The sequence below is a fragment of the Eretmochelys imbricata genome, chromosome 24 (assembly GCF_965152235.1).
Source record: "Eretmochelys imbricata isolate rEreImb1 chromosome 24, rEreImb1.hap1, whole genome shotgun sequence".
NCBI classification, from domain to species: domain Eukaryota; kingdom Metazoa; phylum Chordata; order Testudines; family Cheloniidae; genus Eretmochelys; species Eretmochelys imbricata.
In genome coordinates, this window is record NC_135595.1 from 13,134 (window position 1) to 38,149 (window position 25,016).

General features: G+C 40.5%; 1 protein-coding gene and 1 non-coding gene across 5 annotated transcripts; both read left to right on the forward strand.

Annotated features, from left to right (window-relative positions):
• The first annotated feature begins 220 nt into the window (after positions 1 to 220).
• Positions 221 to 24,404, forward strand: KHDC4 (KH domain containing 4, pre-mRNA splicing factor). 4 transcript variants are annotated; one of them, XR_013348672.1, is made up of 14 exons: positions 221 to 340; positions 526 to 766; positions 4,842 to 4,970; positions 8,223 to 8,302; positions 11,978 to 12,030; positions 16,080 to 16,243; positions 16,569 to 16,780; positions 17,495 to 17,555; positions 18,364 to 18,421; positions 18,672 to 18,925; positions 19,477 to 19,632; positions 20,926 to 21,010; positions 21,843 to 21,934; positions 22,955 to 23,011. XR_013348672.1 is itself a non-coding variant. In XM_077840943.1 (14 exons), exons 1-14 carry the CDS (start codon positions 249 to 251, stop codon positions 23,152 to 23,154), a joined length of 1,905 nt encoding a protein of 634 aa, XP_077697069.1. In that variant the 5' UTR covers positions 221 to 248; the 3' UTR covers positions 23,155 to 24,404. The 4 variants fall into 4 exon arrangements, 3 of the variants coding, with proteins under 3 accessions (XP_077697069.1, XP_077697070.1, XP_077697071.1); XM_077840943.1 differs by having other exon boundaries at positions 20,898 to 21,010; positions 22,955 to 24,404; XM_077840944.1 differs by having other exon boundaries at positions 4,848 to 4,970; positions 20,898 to 21,010; positions 22,955 to 24,404.
• On the forward strand, positions 16,345 to 16,472 carry LOC144280050 (small Cajal body-specific RNA 4). The gene has a single exon (XR_013348719.1).
• Positions 24,405 to 25,016: the final 612 nt, after the last annotated feature.

Genomic DNA, 25,016 nt, shown 5'->3' on the forward strand with positions numbered 1-25,016 from the left:
CTGCAGTTTCCACGGTATGCATCTGATGAAGTGAGCTGTAGCTCACGAAAGCTCATGCTCAAATAAATTGGTTAGTCTCTAAGGTGCCACAAGTACTCCTTTTCTTTCCACTAGGAACAGTGACCAGAACTTGCCATCACACCGCCACGGACAGGATTCCTGTGAACCGGACACCGGAAGTCGTTGGAACTGTGCGGTCACTATGACAACGGTCGGAAATTGCGTCAGTCGGCTCTGGGCTGGCGGAAATGACGAAGGGTTTGGAGCGGAGGTGGCTGAGCCGGGTCGGAGCCATGTCAGCGGGGAGCACAGGGCAGCGAGATTCTGGGGCCGCTGGCGGGTGAGCTGGGACTTGAGAGTCTGGTTGGTGGGTGGGGGTTTGGAGTCAGCATTTCCACGGGGGGGGGGGGGTCCGGGCCGAGAACGGTCCCTGCAGTTTGGGGGAGGGGGTAGATGGTTGGAGACTTCGGTGGGGGGGGGGGGGTGTCGGAGCTGAGATGAAGCTGAGCGTGTTTTGTTTTCCAGGCGCCGCAGTAAGTGGGACCAGCCCGGTCCGTCTCCTGCTCTTTTCATTATTCCTGGTTCGGCCCCACTGCCTGGCCGCCCCTTCCAGAGCAGCGGAGATGGCGTCTCCGGTGTGCAGGGTTCCGAAAGCTCTGCGGCCCCCTCAGGAGCTCTGGATGCAGCTGCTGCTGTGGCAGCGAAAATCAATGCGATGCTCATGGCTAAAGGAAAACTGAAACCAACAGCGAACACTACAGACAAAGTGAGTGGCAGGGTAGGGGGTTGTGTCCACCTCTCTTTATGTCTGCTATAATGCGTGAATATACTTTGCTACCAAGATATCTAGTGTCTAGGGTTTAAGGCCAAAGGCACAGTCCAGTGAACTGTGAAAGATTTCAGCTATTTTGTCAATTTTCTAAAAAGAGTATAAGATTTAAAAAAAATAAAATGATTTAAACATAATGGAAATTTAATAATTGAACAGGAAGCTCCATGTTGGGACTTGGATGATACAAATTTCAATAGAAAGACCCCGCTTTGTATTCAGAAGACTTTAGAAACTGAGATGCTTCAGTTATTGAGAGATCAGTTCTACAACTCTCCTCAAGAAAAAAAAGTTTAACTTGATTTAGTAATATTTTGAACTTAGAGCTTCTTCAAAATACTTTATGCATATTAATTCTTCAATCCTATAAAAAGACATATTTAACTTTAAGCTTTAACAAGTAGCCTTTTTGAGCCCACACTGCTCACATGTTTAAAGTTAGCCATGTGTTTAGTGGCATGTTCGGGGCCTTAATTAAGGAATCCTCACAAGAAGTTTTCCGTACAGATGCAAAAGCATACATAACATAAGTAACTTGCTTAAAAATTCACATAGGGTACCCATATGCTACATCTGAAGGTGTAATTTCCAGTTAAGGTAGACATACACACACCAGCTTTGATAGAAGATTGAGCAGGCTGACCCATTGGGGGATTGAGTAGATGCGCTTCTTTATTGCGGTGCTTGTTCCCCTCAACCCAATTGTCGAGTAAGCACTTAATTAGTTACAGCACACTTTTTTTAAATTTTAAGTTAATATGTAAATATCTATGTTTACTGCAACACCCCCAAAACCCTTATTGAGTAATATGAATGCCCATACAATGACTATTAATAGCTATATACTGGATATAATTATCCCCACCCCTATTACTGTTTACAGCATAAGCATATTCTACAAATAATTTTTACCTTGAAGATACATTTTTTGCAGTAATTATAGCCACATTTTCCCTTAATCAGCAGTTCACAGGGGCGGGAGGAAGGGGCCATGACCCTATCATAAATATGAAGGGAAGGGTAAACACCTTTAAAATCGCTCCTGGCCAGAGGAAAAAACCTTTCACCTATAAAGGGTTAAGAAGCTATGATAACCTTGCTGGCACCTGACCAAAATGACCAATGAGGAGACAAGGTACTTTCAAAAGCTGGAGGGAGGGAGAATCTGTCTGTGTGATGCTTTTGCCGGGGACAGAAAAGGAATGGAGTCTTAGAACTTATTAAATAATCTAGCTAGGTATGTGGTAGATTCTGTTTTCTTTAAATGGCTGAGAAAATAAGCTGTGCTGAATTGAATGTAGATTCCTGTTTTTGTGTCTTTTTTGTATTTTAAGGTTTTGGCTAGAGAGATTCTCTATGTTTTGAATCTAATTACCCTGTAAGGTATTTACCATCCTGATTTTACAGAGGTGATTCTTTTACTTTTTCTTCTATTAAAATTCTTCTTTTAAGAACCTGATTGCTTTTTTCATTGTTCTTAAGATCCAAGGGTTTGGGTCTGTGTTCACTTATGCAAATTGGTGAGGATTTTTATCAAGCCTTCCCCAGGAAAGGGGGTATAGGGTTTGGGGAGGATTTTGAGGGGAAAGACGTTTCCAAGCGGGCTCTTTCCCAGTTATATATCTGTTAGATGTTTGGTGGTGGCAGCAATAAAATCCAAGGGAAAAAGGAAAATAGTTTGTACCTTGGGGAAGTTTTAACTTAAGCTGGTAAAAATAAGCTTAGGAGGTTTTCATGCAAGTCCCCACATCTGTACCCTAGAGTTCAGAGTTGGGAAGGAACCTTGACAGACCCCAAACTTGTTTATGTTGCTGGGGAAGGAAGGGAGGGGGAGATAATACTGCTTTACGCAAAGAATATCTTTTAGATCCCCACATTCCTTATGCAGCTGTAATGCTTATTAATCCTTAACAAGGGGAAGGGAAGGGAGAGGGGTAGCACTTTATTTATCAAACGAAGAGAGTGCCTGCCCATGCCTTCCTCTCTAATACCATGCTAGCGGTTACCCAGCTCTTTACTTAACCCTTGCATATCCTAACAAGCTTTGATAAAGATAGCATGCTAAAAATGTTGGTGTAGCTGAGGCAGTATGGGCAGCAGCACTGTCTAGCTCTCTGAGTATTAATTCCGTCTGAGACTCTAAGCCCGTGCCATGAGTGCACTGCCACAACTATACTGTTGTTTTTATCATGCTAGCTCAGTCAAAGCTAGGAGACGTGTCTACCGGAACTGGAAATTATACCTCCAGCTGTAGTGTAAAGGAACCCCCTAGTCAGTGGTAGAGCCAGATTTGGAACTCAGGTGTTCCTGCCTCCTAGCCCCCTGTTCTAGCCAGTTGACATGTAATGTTAATAAACGTTTCTTTAAAAACTGTGGATATTTATGGTACATTTTACGCTGTAATTTCCAGTACCTGCTGATGGTAGAAAGAACCATCAATTCCAGCAAGTTTTCGTAATCTAACAGAGCCAGTGCCGTGAAGTTGCATTAAAAATGTTAGTCCTTATTTTGTCAGAGTCCTTATTCACCGAGTAAAAATATTGAAATGATGGAAGGTTTATCTAAAACTTTCTTTGAAAATTTGTTATATGGGCTTATGTAGTAAACATTTCTCTAAGATCTCCTTTCTCCCAGGAATCTTCAGAATTTTGCTAACTGGTGAAATTGGTTGATGAGTTTAACCTCCTATGAAACAATCACAGAACCTCATTCTCTATTGTTTCATGATACGGGCTCCAACATGAGGATCTGAAGTTTTTGGCCTCAGTAGGGTGTTGCTTGCATCTCCTGGAAAGAAACATGAGAAGGTATATTGATTTGAAGCAGTCTTCAAAATCACCATGGAAGGAGCATGAAGTGTGTCCACTCTCTGGATGTTTTTGAGTATTGTTAAGTGTATTGTAACTTCTAATGTTTCCTAATTTACTTGGTTTCCATAAAGACCAATGGTACCATGTATTTCACTATTAGGTTCCCCCCTTGATTGTTGTTTCTCAAGACAGAACATACACAGTATTTTTAATCTTTCCTCGTAAATTGTTTTTTCTAAACCTTTCATCATTTTTGTTGCTTTCCTCTGGATTCCCTCTAGTTTGTCCATATTGTCTGAAGGTGTGGTGCCCAAAACTGGGTGCTCACCAGTGCCAAGCAGAGCGTAACAGTTACCTGTGACCTACGTATAACACTCCTGTTAATACATCCCACAACTATATCAGTATCAGATTATTGGCTTATAGTTAATTTGTAATACATTATAACCCCAAATCCTTTTCTGCCTAGCCAGTTCTTCCCCATTTTCTATTTGTGCATTTAATTTTTCTATCCTAAGTCTAGGACATTGCACTTGTCATTATTGAATTTCATCTAGTTAATTTCATATCAGTTCTCCAATTTATCAAGATAATTTTGATTTCTAATCCTGTCCTCCAAAGTGATTGTAACCTCCTCCAGCTATACCTCTTTGTGCCTTTGTTATCATGATTATTTGTCTTATTATAGCCTCTAGAAACTATACCTGAGAACAGGGCCCCATTTTATTATGCACTGTACCAACACATAGTAAGGACAGTCCCATCTTGGAAGAGTTTACAGTTTACACTAAGTGTGAAAGAAAGTATTTTCCCCATTTTACATACGGGGAGTTGAGGCAAATAGAAATTGTCTTGTCCAAAGTCTCACAGGAATCCAGTTCCTTAGCCACAAAGCTCTTCCTTTCTCAGGTTCTCTGTCTGTAAAATGGAAACAGTAATACCCATCTCAGAGAAGTGTTGAAAATGATTAATCAGTTGGTATTTATACAGGATGTTTGAAGATGTGAAGAGCTAGGTAAGTAATGAATACTAGATATAACTAATAATTTTTTATTGTAAAGCAAATGAGTTCAGAGCGTGAAAGGAGATACAAAAAGACAACATTGTTATTTGTCTTAAAGGACCATTCTGGTCAAGTTGTCTTGTTGTATAGTGCAACTGAGTATTGCTGTGTATCAAAGTTTTGTAATGGTCTGTTGAAGCTACAGGCCCCAGGGAAAAGTTCGGCTACAAGCAAAAGTAAAGATGACCTTGTAGTAGCAGAAGTGGAAATCAATGATGTGCCCCTCACGTGCAGAAACCTGTTGACAAGAGGACAAACTCAGGACGAGGTGTGTAAAAAAGCTGTATCTAATTCTTTGGCTTTCAACTGTTTTTAAAGTTTAAAAGGATTAATGTTCGTCGATTGAGGGAAGATTCCTAGAAAAAGTGTTTGGGTTGTGGGTAGGGAGATGGCAGGGGTCCATAAGCCACATTGTAACTTATTGGCCAGAGTGACTAGATTCTGAGTTTGAAACTATGCGACAGAATAGTGAAATATGTGACTGCTTGTAAAAATATTCAAAATAATTTACATAGAGACCTCATGCTGAGACATGGTAGCACCTGTGATTGGAGCAACATTCAGCTTTCCAATGTGTTAGTTTTAATGTTCCAGTTTGAGGGAATCCATGTTGTTAGAGGTGAACAACTAGATTAGAACTCTTATCTTCTAGGGACTAATAAAAATCAGTCTTGCTTATGATGTTAAAATAGAAGTACCTTCTGTTCCAGATGGTCTTATTTATCTTGAGTATGACTTTGATTACTCACATAGCTGGAACATTTTTAAATGCATTGATTTTCCTAAAAAGAAAAGGAGTACTTGTGGCACCTTAGAGACTAACAAATTGATTTGAGCATAAGCTTTCGTGAGCTACTGCTCACTTCATCAGGTTTTTCCTTCTCTTGCCTATAAAGGCAACACCTCTAATCATAGAATCATAGAATATCAGGGTTGGAAGGGACCCCTGAAGGTCATCTAGTCCAACCCCCTGCTCGAAGCAGGACCAATTCCCAGTTAAATCATCCCAGCCAGGGCTTTGTCAAGCCTGACCTTAAAAACTTCCAAGGAAGGAGATTCCACCACCTCCCTAGGCAACGCATTCCAGTGTTTCACCACCCTCTTAGTGAAAAAGTTTTTCCTAATATCCAATCTAAACCTCCCCCACTGCAACTTGAGGCCATTACTCCTCGTTCTGTCATCTGCTACCATTGAGAACAGTCTAGAGCCATCCTCTTTGGAACCCCCTTTCAGGTAGTTGAAAGCAGCTATCAAATCCCCCCTCATTCTTCTCTTCTGCAGGCTAAACAATCCCAGCTCCCTCAGCCTCTCCTCATAAGTCATGTGTTCTAGACCCCTAATCATTTTTGTTGCCCTTCGCTGGACTCTCTCCAATTTATCCACATCCTTCTTGTAGTGTGGGGCCCAAAACTGGACACAGTACTCCAGATGAGGCCTCACCAATGTCGAATAGAGGGGGACGATCACGTCCCTCGATCTGCTCGCTATGCCCCTACGTATACATCCCAAAATGCCATTGGCCTTCTTGGCAACAAGGGCACACTGCTGACTCATATCCAGCTTCTCGTCCACTGTCACCCCTAGGTCCTTTTCCGCAGAACTGCTGCCTAGCCATTCGGTCCCTAGTCTGTAGCGGTGCATTGGATTCTTCCGTCCTAAGTGCAGGACCCTGCACTTATCCTTATTGAACCTCATCAGATTTCTTTTGGCCCAATCCTCCAATTTGTCTAGGTCCTTCTGTATCCTATCCCTCCCCTCCAGCGTATCTACCACTCCTCCCAGTTTAGTATCGTCCGCAAATTTGCTGAGAGTGCAATCCACACCATCCTCCAGATCATTTATGAAGATATTGAACAAAACCGGCCCCAGGACCGACCCCTGGGGCACTCCACTTGACACCGGCTGCCAACTAGACATGGAGCCATTGATCACTACCCGTTGAGCCCGACAATCTAGCCAGCTTTCTACCCACCCTATAGTGCATTCATCCAGCCCATACTTCCTTAACTTGCTGACAAGAATACTGTGGGAGACCGTGTCAAAAGCTTTGCTAAAGTCAAGAAACAATACATCCACTGCTTTCCCTTCATCCACAGAACCAGTAATCTCATGATAAAAGGCGATTAGATTAGTCAGGCATGACCTTCCCTTGGTGAATCCATGCTGGCTGTTCCTGATCACTTTCCTCTCATGCAAGTACTTCAAGATTGATTCTTTGAGGACCTGCTCCATGATTTTTCCAGGGACTGAGGTGAGGCTGACTGGCCTGTAGTTCCCAGGATCCTCCTTCTTCCCTTTTTTAAAGATTGGCACTACATTAGCCTTTTTCCAGTCATCCGGGACTTCCCCGGTTCGCCACGAGTTTTCAAAGATAATGGCCAATGGCTCTGCAATCACAGCCGCCAATTCCTTCAGCACTCTCGGATGCAACTCGTCCGGCCCCATGGACTTGTGCACGTCCAGCTTTTCTAAATAGTCCCTAACCACCTCTATCTCCACAGAGGGCTGGCCATCTCTTCCCCATTTTGTGATGCCCAGCGTAGCAGTCTGGGAGCTGACCTTGTTAGTGACCTTGTTAGCTGACCTTGTTAGTTAGACCTCTGTTCAGTCTTTGTAGAAATATAGGAATTGCTATACTGGATCAGAACACTGGTCCATCTATTCTGGACTTCTGACTGTGGCCAATATCCGAAGCTTCAAATGAAGATGTAAGAAACAAAGTGAAATAAATTGCCCCTGAAAGAGGTGTCTTGCTGATGCCCATTAGTTAGAGGTTCGCTTGTATCTTGAACCCAGAGGATTTGTAGTCCCCTTTTTAAAAAAAAAGAAAAAAAAAGGGAAAGAAACCCTTGTAATTTTGTACCACAAACAAACAAAATTCCTTTTTTCAGCTTTAAATATGTTCTTTTTCAACATAATTTAATGTTGTCTTGTATAATTAAAGGTAAACTGAAGTGCCCAATGTAACTTTTGTATAGTATTTATCATCTCTCTATCAGGTAATGTCTTTAAAATCAACAGTCCTGGTCTTTACAATCTCTCTTCATACTAAAGTGTTTCCATATCTTTATTTAATCAGTTTAATTTTCACTGACTATCTGGTCCCTATTTCAGTTTCCACTTGTTTCATAACTAAGGCTGCAACATTGTGGATCCTGCAATATTAGGCTTCCACCCCAATTTTGTCAGCCACCCGGGGCTCCCGCTGGTAGCCCCAGGCATCTGCGACTCATGCTTTCAGCTCCGTGCATTAATGACAGTAATATAGTTGCAGCAAAATGTCTGGTTTTCCAAAAAAATAAATTAGCAGGTGTAACATAATACTTGAGTGTTTATATTGTTCCAGCAAATTTTTCTTAAACAAGTAGGTCTTCTCTGGCCAAATTAATAAAGGTCTGTGATTACTTTTCCGCTATTTTCCATGTCTTGTCCTCAACCCAGCAGCAATTATTTTACAATCATCCTGCAATTCAAGCAGGGCTTTACTCATAACTGATTTTTTTTTTTTTAATGTCTACAGATAAGTCGTCTGAGTGGAGCAGCTGTCTCTACTCGAGGGAGGTTCATGACTGTGGAGGAGAAAGCAAAATTAGCACCTGGGTTTGTAGTTCTTTAAATTATTTGGCATCATGGTTGGATACTTATGTGGATATATATATATATATATATATATATATATATATATATAGTTACCCTCAAAGATTCTCTGTTATGTAGCAGAGTAAGTTGGTATTGTGGTTATTATGGAGGCTTTTAATAGGCTAATTATCATCAGGCTGAAATACTGATTGCATGTCTAGCTGTGTTTGTACAGCACCTAGCACTGTGGGATTCTGGCCCATGACTAGGGCTCTTAATCGCTACAGCAGTGCAAATACTAAATAACTATGGTAATAGTCGAACTAATATGAAATCAAAACTGCTTTCAGTTACTCCCGGGAACTTTAGTACATGTGAAGGTTTATCTCTATTGTCAAGTATTTCAGTGTGTAGTATTATGAGCATTTCAAGAATAATTTATTTACATTGAGACTAGGAATTCTTGCTTTGAGATTCAAGTGAAGCTTTAAATTAGTAGGTTTCAGAGTAGCAGCTGTGTTAGTCTGTATTAGAAAAAAGAACAGGAGTACTTGTGGCACCTTAGACTAACAAATTTATTTGAGCATAAGCACAGTGTTTTTGTTGTATGGGGTGTGGTTGCTGGTGAGTATTTGCTTCAGGTTGGGGGGCTGTCTGGAAGCGAGGACTGGTCTGTCTCCCTAGATCTGTGAGTGAGGGATCATCTTTCAGGATAGGTTGTAGATCTTTGATGATGTGCTGGAGGGGTTTTAGTTGGAGGCTGAAAGTGACTGCTAGTAGCGTTCTGTTATTTTCTTTGTTGGGCCTGTCCTGTAGTAGGTGACTTCTGGGTACTCTTCTGGCTCTGTCAGTCTGTTTCTTCACTTCAGCAGGTGGGTATTGTAGTTAGAGATCTTGTAGGTGTTTGTCTCTGTCTGAGGGATTGGAGCAAATGTGGTTGTATCTTAGAGCTTGGCTGTAGACAATGGATCGTGTTGTGTGTCCTGGATGGAAGCTGGAGGCATGTAGGTAAGTAATAACCACCACCCTATACCGGAAACCTACTGACTGTTATGTGACCATCGCTTATTAGCACAGTAGTGTCTAGGGAATGGACTTGTGTGGACTGGTCTAGGCTGAGGTTGATGGTGGGATGGAAATTGTTGAAATCATGGTGGAATTCCTCAAGGGCTTCTTTTCCATGGGTCCAGATGATGAAGATGTCATCAATGTAGCGCAAGTAGAGATGGGGTGTTAAGGGACGAGAGCTAAGGAAGAGTTGTTCTAAGTCCGTCATAAAAATGTTGTCATACTGTGGGGCCAAGTGGGTACCCATAGCAGTGTTGCTGACTTGAAGGTATATATTGTCCCCAAATGTGAAATAGTTGTGGGTGAAGACAAAATCACAAAGTTCAGGCACCAGATTTGCCGTGGCATTATCGGGGATACTGTTCCTGATGGCTTGTAGTCCATCTTTGTGTGGAATGTTGGTGTAGAGGGCTTCTACATCTGTAGTGGCCAGGATGGTGTTTTCTGGAAGATCACTGATGGATTGTAGTTTCCTCAGGAAGGTCAGTGGTGTCTTTAAGATAGCTGGGAGTGCTGGTAGCATAGGGCGTGAGGAGACAGTCCACATAGCCAGACAATCCTGCTGTTAGGGTTCTAATGCCTGAGATGGGGCTTCCAGGATTTCCAGGTTTATGGATCTTGGGTAGCAAACAAAATACCCCTGGTCGGGGTACTAGGCATGTGTCTGTACAGATCTGTTCCTGTGCTTTTTCAGGGAGTTTCTGGAGCAGATGGTGTAGTTTCTTTTGGTAATCTTCAGTGGGATCAGAGGATAATTGCCTGTAGAATGTGGAGTTAGAGAGCTGCCAGGCAGCCTCTTGTTCATATTCCAGAAGTCACCTACTACAGGACAGGCCCAACAAAGAGAATAACAGAACGCCACTAGCCGTCACCTTCAGCCCCCAACTAAAACCCCTCCAGCACATCATCAAAGATCTACAACCTATCCTGAAAGATGATCCCTTACTCTCACAGATCTTGGGAGACAGACCAGTCCTCGCTTCCAGACAGCCCCCCAACCTGAAGCAAATACTCACCAGCAACCACACACCATACAACAAAAACAGTGGCCCAGGAACCTATCCTTGCAGCGCGGCCCAGTGCCAACTCTGTCCACATGTCTATTCAAGTGACACCATCATAGGACCTAATCACATCAGCCACGCCATCAGGGGCTCGTTCACCTGCACATCTACCAATGTGATATATGCCATTGTGCCAGCAATGCCCCTCTGCCATGTGCATTGGCCGGGGCGGACAGTCTCTATGCAAAAGAATAGACGGACACAGATCTGACATCGGGAATCATAACATTCAAAGACCAGTGGGAGAGCACTTCAGCCTCTCTGCCACCTTTAAGTCTGTCACTGAGTGATTAATTTTGCAACGGAAAAGCTTCAGGGACAGACTCCGGTGAGAAGCTGCTGAACTTGAATTCGTGTGCAGGCTAGATACCATTAACTTAGGTTTGAACAGAGACTGGGAATGGCTCGGTTATTACACTAATTGAATCTATTTCATCATGTTAAGTATCCTCACACCTTCGTGTCAACTGTCCGAAATGGGCCATCTTGATTATCACTTCAAAAGTTTTTTTCCCCCCTGCTGATAATAGCTCCTCTTAATTAATTAGCCTCTTACAGTTGGTATGGGTACTTCCACCTTTTCATGTTCTCTGTATATATAAATATCTTCTTACTATATGTTCCATTCTATGTATCTGATAAAGTGGGCTGTAGCCCATGTAAGCTTATGCTCAGATAAATTTGTTAGTCTCTAAGGTGCCACAAGTACTCCTGTTCTTTTTAAATTAGTAGTTTATCATAATGCTGTTGATGAAATTGCAGCATGATGTAAATTTCGAGGTACCTTTTCTTTACATAACCAGCTCAAGGATAGGTGCCTTCATGAATGTGACCAGGGTGGAGTTTCACTTTTGAGATCTATAAATGCATATTTAATATTTTGCTGCACTATTAAATAGCATGTGTGTGGGAGATGTTATGCTCTTCCTTATGGAACTCTGGATTATGGCTTGCATGCTGTTAAGAGTGAAATCCTGGCCCCAAGTCAATGGGAGTTTTGCCATTGGCTTCAGTAGAGCCAAGATGTCACTCCTAGTGAGGAGCACACTGGTGTGGAGCTTGCCATCTCTTGGACTGGTAGACCTGTCATAATAAAAGTCTGGGAGATGGCAGCATGTTAATATGCAAACCACAAAGTGAAACTGACAAAGCTTGGGCAATTGAACCAGATAAGTGAAATCCAAAGAGTAAATGCAATGTAAATGATTAAAATTAATTATAATTTTCAAGTTCCTGGTTTTATTAATCTAGGGAGTCTTCATTCATTCAAACAAGGAACTTCTGAATTTTTTAATGTAGATTGTATCCCTTTGCCTATCAAGGGGTCATCGAAATTCAATGAAAAATACATAGTTAAGAAATACTCAGTTACTTTTATTTACACTTTCTCAGGCTGCTGATCTCTGCTTTGCTGCCATTTCTCTCAGAATTCAGCAGGGATTGTTGTTATATTTATGAACGAAAAGTATGTAGCATTATCAAAACTGTAATGGAATTGGGATGAATTCATTACTGGATGGTGATGTCAGTGCTTTCATAGAATGTTTTGGTGTTCTTTTAATAGGGATCGGCCTTTGTATCTCCATGTCCAGGGGCAGACACGAGAGCTAGTTGACAGTAAGTAATACATAATGTTGTGTCCTGTATTATTGTGGTTTTTTTATTAATTTGATATATATTTTTATTATGAGCTGTAAATTATCTGGGAGAAGGTAACAGTTCATGCACTAATGGTAAATCCCTTGTTGGTTGAAAAGACAGAAGCATTTTCCATTGCATCCTACAAGTCATCAAACTAAGGCTTTGATGGACCACAAGGTGTGACTTGTTGAGCTCAGGTGCAGCCCCACTATAAAAAGGAATAATCTGCCATCTGTCCGCAGGTGAGACACAGCAAGAACTGGCATGGTGGGGCATAAGTGGAGAGGCCCTCTCTCTGGTCATGTATATTCAAATCTAAGGATACGTGCCTACATTTAAACCGCTGCAGCGGCACAGCTTCCATACTGCAACTGCGCCACTATAGTACTTCAGTGTAGATGCTGTCTATGCTGACAGGAGGGGTTCTCCCATTGGTGAAGGTAATCCACCTCCCTGAGAGGCAGTTGCTAGGTTGATGGAAGAATTTTTCCATGAACCTAGCACTGTCTACACCGGCGGTTAGGTCAGCATAGCTACATCTCTGAGGTGTGGATTTTTCACACCCCTGAGACACAGAGCTATGCCAATGTAAACTCCCAGTGTAGACGAGCCCTCGGTGGTGTTGTTACAAAAGGTGAGTTTTGAATTACAGAGGCTAGATTGCATAGCCCACCAACACAAATTTTAAAAAAAGCAAAGGAATAAATAAAGTTGTTCAACTTCACATCTGCTCTTCTTGTCAGTTCGCCCTCCCTGTTTCCCTCCTTTACACTACTTGCAGTCCTCATATGCCCACCCTAATCCTGATAAACCAGTGTGAAACCTTTCCTGTAATGTACAGATTTATCAATGTATGCAGATTTCAGTTATGTAATTTCTACATACAAATATTTTTAAATAATTGCTAATATAGATCACCCAACTGGGGAGAAAAAACACATCTTATTACCACTTGCAGTCTGACACAAGGACCCCAGTTCTGGCCAGAACATCTGTTGGGTCCCCATGTTGGGAATTCTCTTGGCACAGGGCCAGCATAGGTCACCACATCCTGTTCTCCTTTGCAGGCCCCATTATAATGGAACGTTGGAATATTGCTGGATCACTTTGTGGTTAGGATATTTTGGGCTGTGGAGCAGCTCCATAGGTAGCTGTGGGGGTAACAGCTGTAGGTTAGAACAGCAGTTGTGGGCCATGCCAGTCCCTGGACCAGGCCTGAATTCAGCGGTTGCAAAGATGGGGTAAAGCGACCTTTGCTCCTCTGTTCGTTGGACTGTACCTGGGCAATATCTGGCTCCATATCAACCATATTTATTTGTTCTATGCTGTTGCATTAATGACTAATATAGAGATAGTGTGGCTTGCATTTACATTGTGATTCTGTACATCGTTTTTATCTATATTTGTAAATGAGGTGTCATAAATATAAAGGGAAGGGTAACCACCTCTCTGTATACACTGCTATAAAATCCCTCCTGGCCAGAGGCAAAACCCTTTCTCCTGTAAAGGGTTAAGAAGCTAAGGTAACCTTGCTAGCACCTGACCCAAAATGACCAATGAGGGGAGAAGATACTTTCAAATCTGGAGGTGGGGGGGAAACAAAGGGGTCTGACTGACTGTCTGTGTGATGCTTTTGCTGGGAACAGATCAGGAATGCAGCCTTACAACTCCTGTTAAGTTAGTAAGTAAGCTAGCTAGAAATGCATTAGATTTCCTCTTGTTTAATGGCTGGTAAAATAAGCTGTGCTGGATGGAATGTATATTCCTGTTTTTGTGTCTTTTTGTAACTTAAGGTTTTGCCTAGAGGGATTCTCTGTTTTGAATCTGATTACCCTGTAAGGTATTTACCATCCTGATTTTACAGAGGTGATTCTTTTACCTTTTCTTTAATTAAAATTCTTCTTTTAAGAACCTGATTGATTTTTCATTGTTCTTAAGATCCAAGGGTTTGGGTCTGTGTTCACCTGTACAAATTGGTGAAGATTCTTATCAAGCCTTCCCCAGGAAAGGGGGTGTAGAGCTTGGGGGGATATTTTGGGGGAAGACGTCTCCAACTGGGCTCTTTCCCTGTTCTTTGTTTAAAATGCTTGGTCGTGGCAGCATACGGTTCAAGGACAAGGCAAAGTTTGTACCTTGGGGAAGTTTTTAACCTAAGCTGGTAAGAATAAGTTTAGGGAGTCTTTCATGCAGGTCCCCACATCTGTACCCTAGAGATCAGAGTGGGGAAGGAACCCTGACATGAGGTATGGTGGGCTTTTTTTTGCATCTGGAACCATAGACTCCTTTAACATGAGCTTTCAGTATTTTTACATTTTAATTTCAAGCATTTTGATTTTGCTCACTTTGAAATTCTGAACTAGTATTCTGTCTCCAAGCATACTGATAGCAAAATTCAGTTTGCAAAATCTAGGATGCACAAATGAGCTGGAACCAGAGTTATTAAGTTCTAATGTTTTTACCAGAATGTAATGTTCACGTGGCTCCCCAATATAAACAAGTCTTTTATTTTAGCCTATTTTGAAAAACAAAACCTAGATTGAAAAATAGGAAACTAGTTAAAAAAATCGTAAAGGTTGAGAACTCACAAGTAAGAGACTTTCACTGTGGTGTAATGGGTAGTGTTAAGGATGAGGCCAGGCCCATGGACTCTTCATATTAGAGACTGGAAAGTGTTGCTGTGGAACTTTTTTTTAACTCGTTTTAGGATTTCTAATCAATGGGTGGTATGCTTCCTGTTTTGTTTCTCACAGATGATGGTGATGATCCCTGAGAGCATGTATAATTTTACTTGTTTAAGTGTTAAATTAATAACTGACTAAAGTCAGTTGGGAATGATTAACTTAATGGAGAAATAATGATTTGTTTGAATCTCTGGAACAATGTGATCTTAAGCTCCCTGTGAAAGGTACTTGTGTTCATGATGAGAAAACAGCACTAAAAACACCTGCGTTTTTTTAAAACTCTGATCTTTTAGATAATGAAAATTAAGAAAATTGTTCTCTCCTGGGTGAAGTCACTCCCCAAGTTTCATCTGGAGAAAAATTGCTAGCAAAAAATAAAAACCCTTAACATTTATTATGGAAATAAAGGCAAACATCTCTCTAGTAATAGTATCAGTAAGAGTAAAAAGAAAAGGAGTACTTGTGGCACCTTAGAGACTAACCAATTTATTTGAGCATGAGCTTTCGTGAGCTACAGCTCACTTCATCAGATACCAGTAAGAGTGATTCTCTTCTGCTAAGGATTACATAAAATCAGTAAAATCCTCAAGATGACTTAGTTTTCAGTAGTCTAAATGTATGTAGAGTAGTGGCAACATGATTTAAATAATATTTAATATAACAAATAATGTTAGGATGTGGCAAATTAAGTGGCCCAGGAGTAGAATTGCAGTACAGGGAATGAGTAGACTGTATCAGTTGCCTTAGTTTGCTTTTGTTCAGGTATCTTGTCCACGTGTTCTTTTAGCACTCCGAAGTTAGCATGTGTATAATAATAGTATAAATGTAGAGTATTTGTTTCTGTGTAAACTAACTGGAATGCCAGGGCTGTATTTTGTTTAGCACCGTGTCACTTTAAGGGTTCGAACTCTGCTGAAGAGGTGAGAATGAAACAGATCTGGGGAAGCAGTTTAGTGCTCCTGGAAGACTTTCCAACATTGGGTTGTTTGGGGTAGTTTTTTTGTTTTTGCAACCTGTGCATACTTGTTTGGATTCTGAAAAGTTTTATTAGAATGCTCCAGTTTCAAACAGCCCCTGGTTTGGGAATATAGCACTTACTTGGTGTAAGGATTGGCACTGGCACTCTGGAAATAGAAAAGACATGGCTGATCTCCTGTGTATGTAATATCAAGGCGTTAACATCAGGCAAGCCAGTAATGCAGATATTGTTTGCAGCAAGAGCAGGTTTCTGGCTTGGGTAGTCCAATCAAAGGAAAGGATTTAAAGTATGAAGAACCCGAAGATCTAGTCATTTGGTAGGATGCTTTTCCTGAAATTAAAGTGGTATTATGTTATACCCAACAGGAGCTGTAAACCGAATTAAAGAAATAATTACTAATGGAGTAGTGAAAGCTGCCACTGGTTCCAGTCCAACTTTCAATGGAGCTACAGTTACCGTTTATCACCAGCCTGCTCCCATTGCCCAACTGTCTTCCGCTGTTGGCCAGAAGCCTCCATTCCAATCAGGGGTATGTAATGCATACCTGTGATTCTTGTAGTATTTTATGCTCATATTGTAAGATTTATCCATTTGTAAATTTGTCTTTTTAAACTCTTATTCGCTGTGGTAACTGGAGGATTAACAAGGTGGAGTCTGTAAAGTGGGGCTCTGCTGATACCATCCTCCTAGAGGAAGGGGACGGAGAGAGCAGTCCTACTTACAGAAGAGCAGAGGACTGACTGTACCATCCAACATTTAAACTTCCTCCTACAAAAGTCAAATAGTTATCCTTTGAAATGAGTTGTAAACTTTATACATGGAATGATTAGCTGTCTACTGTTTTATGTTTGCAGATGCATTACGTTCAGGACAAATTATTTGTTGGTCTGGAACATGCTGTACCTACATTTAATGTGAAGGAAAAGGTGGAAGGGCCTGGCTGCTCCTACTTACAACACATTCAAATTGAGACTGGTGCCAAGGTCTTCCTACGTGGGAAGGGCTCAGGCTGCATAGAGCCAGCTTCAGGCAGAGAAGCCTTTGAACCTATGTACATCTACATAAGGTATGGGTAATTTTAAGAAGCCATGCGATCTAGTCATTCGGAATGTAATTTCAGGTTATGCTGAAAGCATAGAAATATCTTCATCTGACAGCTGAGTAAGCTTGAATGAAACACTGTCTAATGTAGCAACTGCTTTTCTTAAGAGGTAAAATTGCATGCAGTTTAATCTTAACTTACTGCTTTGCACAAGAACACAGTACCGTGTAGTTCTAGTTGGATTTGTTTAGAAAGAGATGTTATGCCCCCGTTTAAATGTTTCATAAAACACTACGTCTGTATACTCTAAGCACCGTCAAATTGTTACTGAGAGCAGAAGATGGACTACAGGAAGAATGTAGAATTTTCCTTTTAATGTTGACTGATAGTGTCTTACAAGTGGTAGTATTTAAAAGGAAAACGCAATGTTCTTCTTTCAATCAGGTCACTGACCTCTGTAGTACTTCCTGCAGCAGCTGAGCCTCTTTGAACTTTCATTGTAAGAGGAAGTGGGGGCACATTTATTTTCTAAATGAAAGTTCAGAGGTCTAGATGTGCTGTTGAGCAGACAAGCAGTTGATCACCTATATGAAGGGAGAGGGAAAAGGCCTGGAACTGCGCTACACAATGGAGGAAGTAAAGAGGAAGAAGCACCCAAGCCTAGTCATAAAATTCAGTCATAAAAGAGCAAGACCACTAATGCACTTTTTTTCAAGTTTCTGACTCTTGTTTTTTCAGTCATCCAAAACCAGAAGGTCTGGCAGCTGCCAAAAAGCTGTGTGAGAATCTATTACAAACTGTAAGTGACTTTTAATGGTGGCTTATTCCCATAAATATGAGATTTCAGGGTCCCTTTTAGCTCTGCTATGCCTCAGTGTTGTAACTGCTTTTATTATGCTCTCGGCAAAACTTTTCATAAGCTTTGACATGCTGGTGGTGGTATGTTTCAAGGAAACAACTGGCTTTGAGCAGGGGGTGTGTGCAAGATGGGGAAGCAGCGATATGGGCCCTCCCAGTAATCAGTGGGGGATACAGAACTCTTTTTGCTCCTGGGCTGCGGCAGGGAGAGCGAGAGAGCTCCCCTCTCCCCACATCAGCCCTGGGAGAGCAGAACTCCTTCTGCTCCTGGGCTGCGGTGGGGAGAGTGGAACTTCTCTAGCCCTGCGCTCTCCCCGCCACAGCCCCAGGGCTGATGGAGTTCTCTCTCCCCGTTGCAGCCGCGGGGGAGAAGAGCTCTCTCACTCTTCCCTGCTGCAGTCCAGGAACAGGAGGAGTTCTGCGGAGAAGTTTACTCCCCACCCCCCGCCAGAGGCGTTCTGCATCCCTTCTAAGGATAAAAATATTTAACCTTTAGTGACTCCAGCAGTACATTTCTGGTAAAAATCTGTCATGCTTCCATGCCATACCTGTGACTTAGTTTTGTCCTTTTCCTTTTATTGCTTGGTTCATTATCATTACTGTGCTCTTGGTAGAACCCAGAGTCAGGGCCACATTGTGCTAGTTGCTGGATAAATATGTAGTAAGAAATATTCTTTGCCTCACTAAGAGCTAGTCTGACATGGTTCATGGTATACATTTTTTTGCTAATCTATTAATGTCCTTTGAAGGTTCATGCTGAATACTCCCGATTTGTCAATCAAATAACCACTGCAGTACCTTTAGCAGGTATGTGTTAATATCTTTGAAGTTTGCAAGTTAAATTGTTTCTATGAGCAATATTTACACTTACATATATTCCAGTCAGATGGTATTGGGCAACAGTCTTATTTTTCCCTGTCAATTTTGAAAGTCTTTTCCCTCATTTATCTTCAGTGAACAACAGCCCACCTTCTTTACCTTTCCTCGTCAATTACATTTTTTTAGATTCTGCAGCTGATTTAGAAGTAATTATTTTTATTTTTTTTCTCCTCACCAGGTTTCACACAACCTGCTGCTATAAATAGCATACCTCCTCAGCCATCATACTATCCATCCAATGGCTACCAGTCTGGTTACCCTGTTGTTCCTCCTCCTCAGCAGCCAGTTCAACCACCTTATGGAGTACCAGGCATAGTACCACCTGCAGTGCCACTGGCACCTGGAGTGTTGACAACATTACCCACAGGAGTACCACCTGTGCCCACACAGTACCCAATTTCACAAGTACAACCTCCAGCTAGCACCGGCCAGGTAGAGAAAGAGATGCGTAACTTGGCCTAAAGTTCTTGGCTAACAAGTTTCTGCCTCTAATAGAGAAATCTTTATAGTAGCTCTAAGACTCAAGATGACTTTCTTCTTCAGGATATGCTTGTATAAAATACTTCTGCTATTTTGCTGGGTCTCTTTGAGTCATGTACTGCTACAATCACCTAAGAGATGACAACTCCATTCATAGCATGTATCCATTAGTCAGGCAGAAATTTCTTGAATTCCCATTATTTGTGTTCATGTTGGAAATAATTTTAATTACCACAGGCATTTTCATAAACTGCACTACAGTTGCACTGGTAGAGTAGGTTTGAATAGCTATCACTTTAAGATAGCATTCCACAACTTTGCTACTTAGTGGGCCTTTAAACTAAATACAATTTTTAAATTATTTGCCTTTTTAGTACTTATGAGGAGAAAGTACTGAAGGTATTTTATTCCTTTGTGTAAACTTTAATTAGTTTAAACCGTTATCTTTGTTAGTGTAATATCAGATTCTTACATGCTATATTTTTAATTTTTGTGGTCACTAGAGTCCGCTGAGTGGGCCTTTTCTTCCTGCGGCCCCAGTAAAAACAACCTTGCCGACTGCTACACCGCCACAAGTCCAACCACAGCCTCAGGGCCAAAAGAGGCGCTTCACTGAGGAGCTACCAGATGAGAGAGAGTCAGGACTCCTGGGATACCAGGTGGAATAAAATAAGCAATTTTAGTACCTGCCTCCAATTCCCTTCCCTACGAAGAGACTTGGCTGTAAATTGATCATTCTTAATATAGTTTGAGTTGTTTCATGACTGTCACTTTAGGAGATGCTAGTGAATTATTAAATAGAATTTAAAATTTAATCATGAGTGATGAAGATCAGACTTCACACTTCTGTTCTTTGGAATAGATGCACCATTTGCATCTAGTGCCTCCCATTTCTTTCAGACAAAAATTAAATCTTTCCTTTTCACAGTCTTCCATAATGAAAAACAATTGTTGCTTTTGTTGTGAGACAAAGTGTATTGATTGCTTCCAGAATCTTCTATTCAGATTTCTAGAAGTTTTAGTAGTTAGGAGGATTGTTTGAGATAGCATGAGGCATAAAGTTATGAGATAAAAATCTTACTCCATACAAACAGCCATATTTAATTTAATAAAAAATAATTTACAACTTTTCCTCAGACACTTCCATGTGTAAGGGAAGTTTCCACCATGGAAAAGTGTCTTCTCATTCCTGAAGTATTTTCCTGAGTCCAAATTGCCCCTGGTAAAATTTAACCAAACTTGCATTTAAAAAGGCTATTTTGGCAGAAAACACTTAAAAAATTACTCAGGATCAGAATCTCAAATGGCAGACATGTTTGCACCCACAAATGTATGTGACGTGAAAATTGGTGTTTCAAGTAGCATTCTGTTTTAGCCTATGAAGGAAGTAGATAGTTGTCTGGCTGCTTAATGGTAGTACAATCGAGCATTGTGGGGAAGATGGGTTAGATGATGTGTAAGGTCTCTTCTACCTCAGCACTTGGGCCGAGATTGTTTAGGTATTGCAGTGCTCAGCGTTGCAACATATAACTGGTTTGGGAGCCTAAATTTAATTTTCAAAAGGGATTAAAGCACTTAAGAGTCTGAATAACTTTAAAAATTTGGGCTTTAGACACTGATTACAGATGCAATACAAAATTCTTTGTGACAATTCATAGATGTTTATATACATAAGTTACCTTGTTCAGGATACAGTAGGGAAAAGCATTTGGAATAACTACACTAGAGAGCAGTAGATATTTCCTGATCCCTTATGTATAGGGCAATCACAAAAATATTAGACCCAGAAAATTAGAAATATTAAATCCAGTCTGTAGTTTGCAATATACTCCGAAAGGTTGGTCTTCCTGACATTTTCATTAAGGAGCTGTAGCTTATAACATAGTTGTAGATTTGCTAATGCCATGTGTTTTTCTGCTCATAGCATGGACCCATTCATATGACTAATTTAGGTACAGGCTTCTCCAGTCAGAGTGAAATCGATGGGGCGGGATCGAAGCCAGCAAGTTCCTCAGGAAAGGAGAGAGAGAGGGACAGGTAAATGTTGTGTTTAACTAAAGTACGAAAGGATTACAGTCATATTTGTTAATCCTAAAGAAAAGTTGAACTTCTAAATCAGTGTTTCTCAAATTTGGGCTGTGACCCACACAGGGGTCACAAAAGCCAATCAGAAGGGTTGTGAGGCACTGAAAATTTTCTTATCTAAAGATGATCTTGGTTCCCACTCCCTGCACACCCTTACCTTCAAGGTTAAGTATTCTCTGTGAACATTTTGAAACACTCACAAATTATGTTTGCTTCTCACGGAGATGTTTACTAAATGTGAAGTTGTTGCAATATTTTTTTTCTACTTCAAATGAGGAATTGCCAGTTCAGAGAGGTTGAGAAATAATGTTCTAGATCTTATTTGAGGACATGAAAAAATACATCTGGGATATTGGTAAAGTTTTAAAAACTCTCAAATCTTCTTTAGAACTAAGTGAATAACTTTCTTAGGTATTTTGAAATATAAGGGATCAGATTGTCAAGTTATCTGGAAATTTAATCATGGTGAGCTATCCGTGAGATGGCCCATCTACCTAGTTTGTTGTTGTGCTTGATGGGGAAAACATCATGCAAGCAGGATCTTTCCTTTAAAATCATAAGATAATATTAATCTGTTTCTGGTAGATCTTTAGCAAGATGTTAGAATTCACTCCAATCCCATGTTGTATAATTTTACACACCCCTCCCCCCCTTTAAATCCCTCCTAACCCAATACTTTATATTGCTTAATTATTGAATAATTAAATTAATCAAATAGGTCAATAATTATTTTAAACATTACTAAATTATTTAATTTAATGAAATAATACTTTTATTAAAACAGGCAGTTGATGCCTCCACCAGCTTTTCCAGTGACCGGAATGAAAACCGAATCCGAAGAAAGAAATGGTTCGGGGTCCTTATTGGGCAACCACGGTGAGCACAATGGACAAAACAAATTCATATGCAAAAGCAAGCTTGACTTGCAAGGTACTGATATAATGCTGACTTTGGCAAATACTGAAATGCCCAGTCAATTCTGGGCTGTCCTTGGGATTGCAATTCTAAGTGAGAAGATGGGCATGTTCCACTGGCTTTAAACCATGCATTTCTTACATGAGATACCTAGTTTCTGAGAGCTAAGGTAAATATTTAAGTGAGTGATAGAAAAACCTTGGGAACTGTGATATGTGTAACTCCTAATTTGAAAAAGAGGAAGGCCTCTTTTTTGTTTTTGTTTTTTTTAATTTTGATAATCCGCCTAGGCACAGCTGATAAGAAATTGCTCTGTAACACTGGTATATCATATAGTTTTACATTCCCATCAGGCTCAAATTGTATAGCTCTGTATATTAAGACAATCACTAACGTAAGCCATGTGTCTAGTAGACATTCTCCCAAAGTGGTCCACAACTAACAGAAATCCTTAGTGGATTCCATCTTTTCATAGGATTCTGTAGCATCAAATATTCGCTACTTGAGAGAACATTTTAAATCCTTGTTCTTGTAAGTGCCCTGAAAGTTGCACATTTCCTTGTATCCAAGAGCTGCAGACACGGTATATTAGTTTAACCTCAGTTTTTCCCCAATATTGATGCCAGAGTTTGCCATTGTATTAGACTTCTTATGATTAAATTTGGACTTTTCTTTACATATTTATCTCTTAACGGTGAAATTGCTGTCACTTAAACTCATTTGCTAACTTTACCTTTCTTTTGTGTTTCTTTTTTCTTTCTCTGCTCTCTTACATGGTTCTGATGGATCACATGTGCTGTTGCTGGTGCTGTCTCGTGTGACATCCGACCTTGGGTGACCACTGACCCTGTGACCTCAAAATGGCGTCCAACTAACAATTTATAATTAACGTCTTTTTTTTATTTATTAACTTGTTTGGGGTATTTTTATCTTTTTCTTCCTTCTCGGGGGGGCGGGGGGGAATGTTTTTTTTCCCTCTAGATCATCCAGCTAAGAAGATGAAAACAGCTGAAAAGGGGTTTGGATTGGTGTCTTATACTGGAGATTCATCAGATGAAGAAGAGGAACATGGTGGCCATAAAAATGCAAGTACTTTTTCACAGGCATGGAGTTTGGGATACCAGTATCCTTCCTCACAACAGCGAGCTAAACAACAGATGCCATTTTGGATGGCACCATAGAAGCTACAGAACAGTTTTTGTACCCTCAGTTACACCTTTTTTTCCTCTAGCAATAATGCATGTATATTACAAAACGAACTTTGCAAATGTACATTGTTCTTACCTTTGCAGAAGCTGCTAAAGGTGCACTATTCCCTTTTGAAAGGGGTTCTATTATATTTTTACAATCCATATTTCTGCAGTGAATTTGTCATCTATGAAAAGTTATTTGAAATCACAAACTCAGTGCAGCACGGACTTTTTATACAGTGAGGGAATGTGCTCACAGAACAAGAACAGGGAGGTATGTCGCTCCCCCTGCATTTTCCACTTGCCCTGGATAGCTTGAGAAATGGAGACAGACAGCCAGGCTGACTTAAATACAGATTTTGTGTGTTTATTTTAAGTAATTTTCCTTTTGTCAACTTGTGTTGGTCAGTGGTGACAACAGATGTCCTCAATGTTTGGACTTTCACTGGAGAAAGGAAAATCTATGCATTACACGATTAATTTTTAAGATCATGTTTCCTTAAATTGCTAATTTTATTTATTTTAAGCTGCTCCCATGTGTGTTTCTTACCCCCCTTACCCTGCTTAATTCCAAAATGCAATTTCAGTAACTCAAAATAACTTTTGGTTCTAGGCAAATTTCTTGGGGTTGGGGGGGGAATATAGGTTTTCCCCATTTTCTATTTTGGATGGATTTGGCTTGCTACTAATACTTCGACATACTTGGTATATCAGTGGTATGTACACTCTAACCTTCTTCAGCTGGTCCAGGTGATACTACTTGTCATGTAGGTGTCAGTCTGTTAATTTCTGTCTGATTCCACCAGTTTTGCTTTATGACTGTTTAACAAAGTAATATAGCATCCTGGTTTGTGTATCTCCAAAGACCTGATTGCAAGCACTGCTATTACACTGAAGCACAGAAGCGAAACCTCTGAATAAATTGTGGATTGTTTACAGTGACTGGAACTGCAAAGGGGCCTTTCTTATCATGGCAAGCTGTTGCCAAAAGATTACTCTTTTGTATTGTTAACATTGATGTGTGAATCCACTAATGTGTGGTGGGACACAATGTAAATGGAGGTGCGGGTCTGCATTTGAAACATGAGTAATAGTTTGAAGTATTGTAATAAGTGTAACTTTTACACATTTTGACTACCTTGCAGGCTGGCTGGCTTTGTATAAACTTATTCTCTGGTTTCCTACATGTTGTAAATAATTATAGAAACATAATTTCCTTATAAATAAATGTACAAATATTCCTTTTGCTTCCATCTTTTTTCTTCAGCTCTGTCAGATAACTTTCTTGGGTACAGCACATGCACCTGGGGCTGGAATGGTGACCACCTCTGTCTAGCCCTTAACTTGGTGTTTTAACAGACACAGACTTCGGTGAAATAGTCTTACTCACTAAGAAAAGCTTTTAAAAAGGTTTTAAAACCTTATTAACCGTTTTTAATGGGACACAACTTGAAAATCACTCTTCTGTCTGAAAATATTGTACCTTTTTATTGTTACAGGTAGCTAAGACTACCATAACTGGACATTAGCAGTAGCTTATTTTTTTCCATTTGACAGAACTTTGTGCATTGTCAGTGCAAAGGAGCAGAAAAACAATGGGACATACATAGCACCTTTTAAAATAGTATCAGAAAATGGATATTTTTAAATCAGTTGAACCATTTAGTTTTGCTCATTTGTAGTAGCAGGCAATCTAGAAACAAATTTAAAGGAAATTCTCCACTTAAATTTGGTCTATGATCAAAAACTTCTATTTTTTTTATTCTGTTCTATTTAGGTTCTTTTGCTACCCTCAACACTGCAATATCTGAACCCCCTTTGGTAGTGCATTAAGCAAGGTGACTAACTTCTGT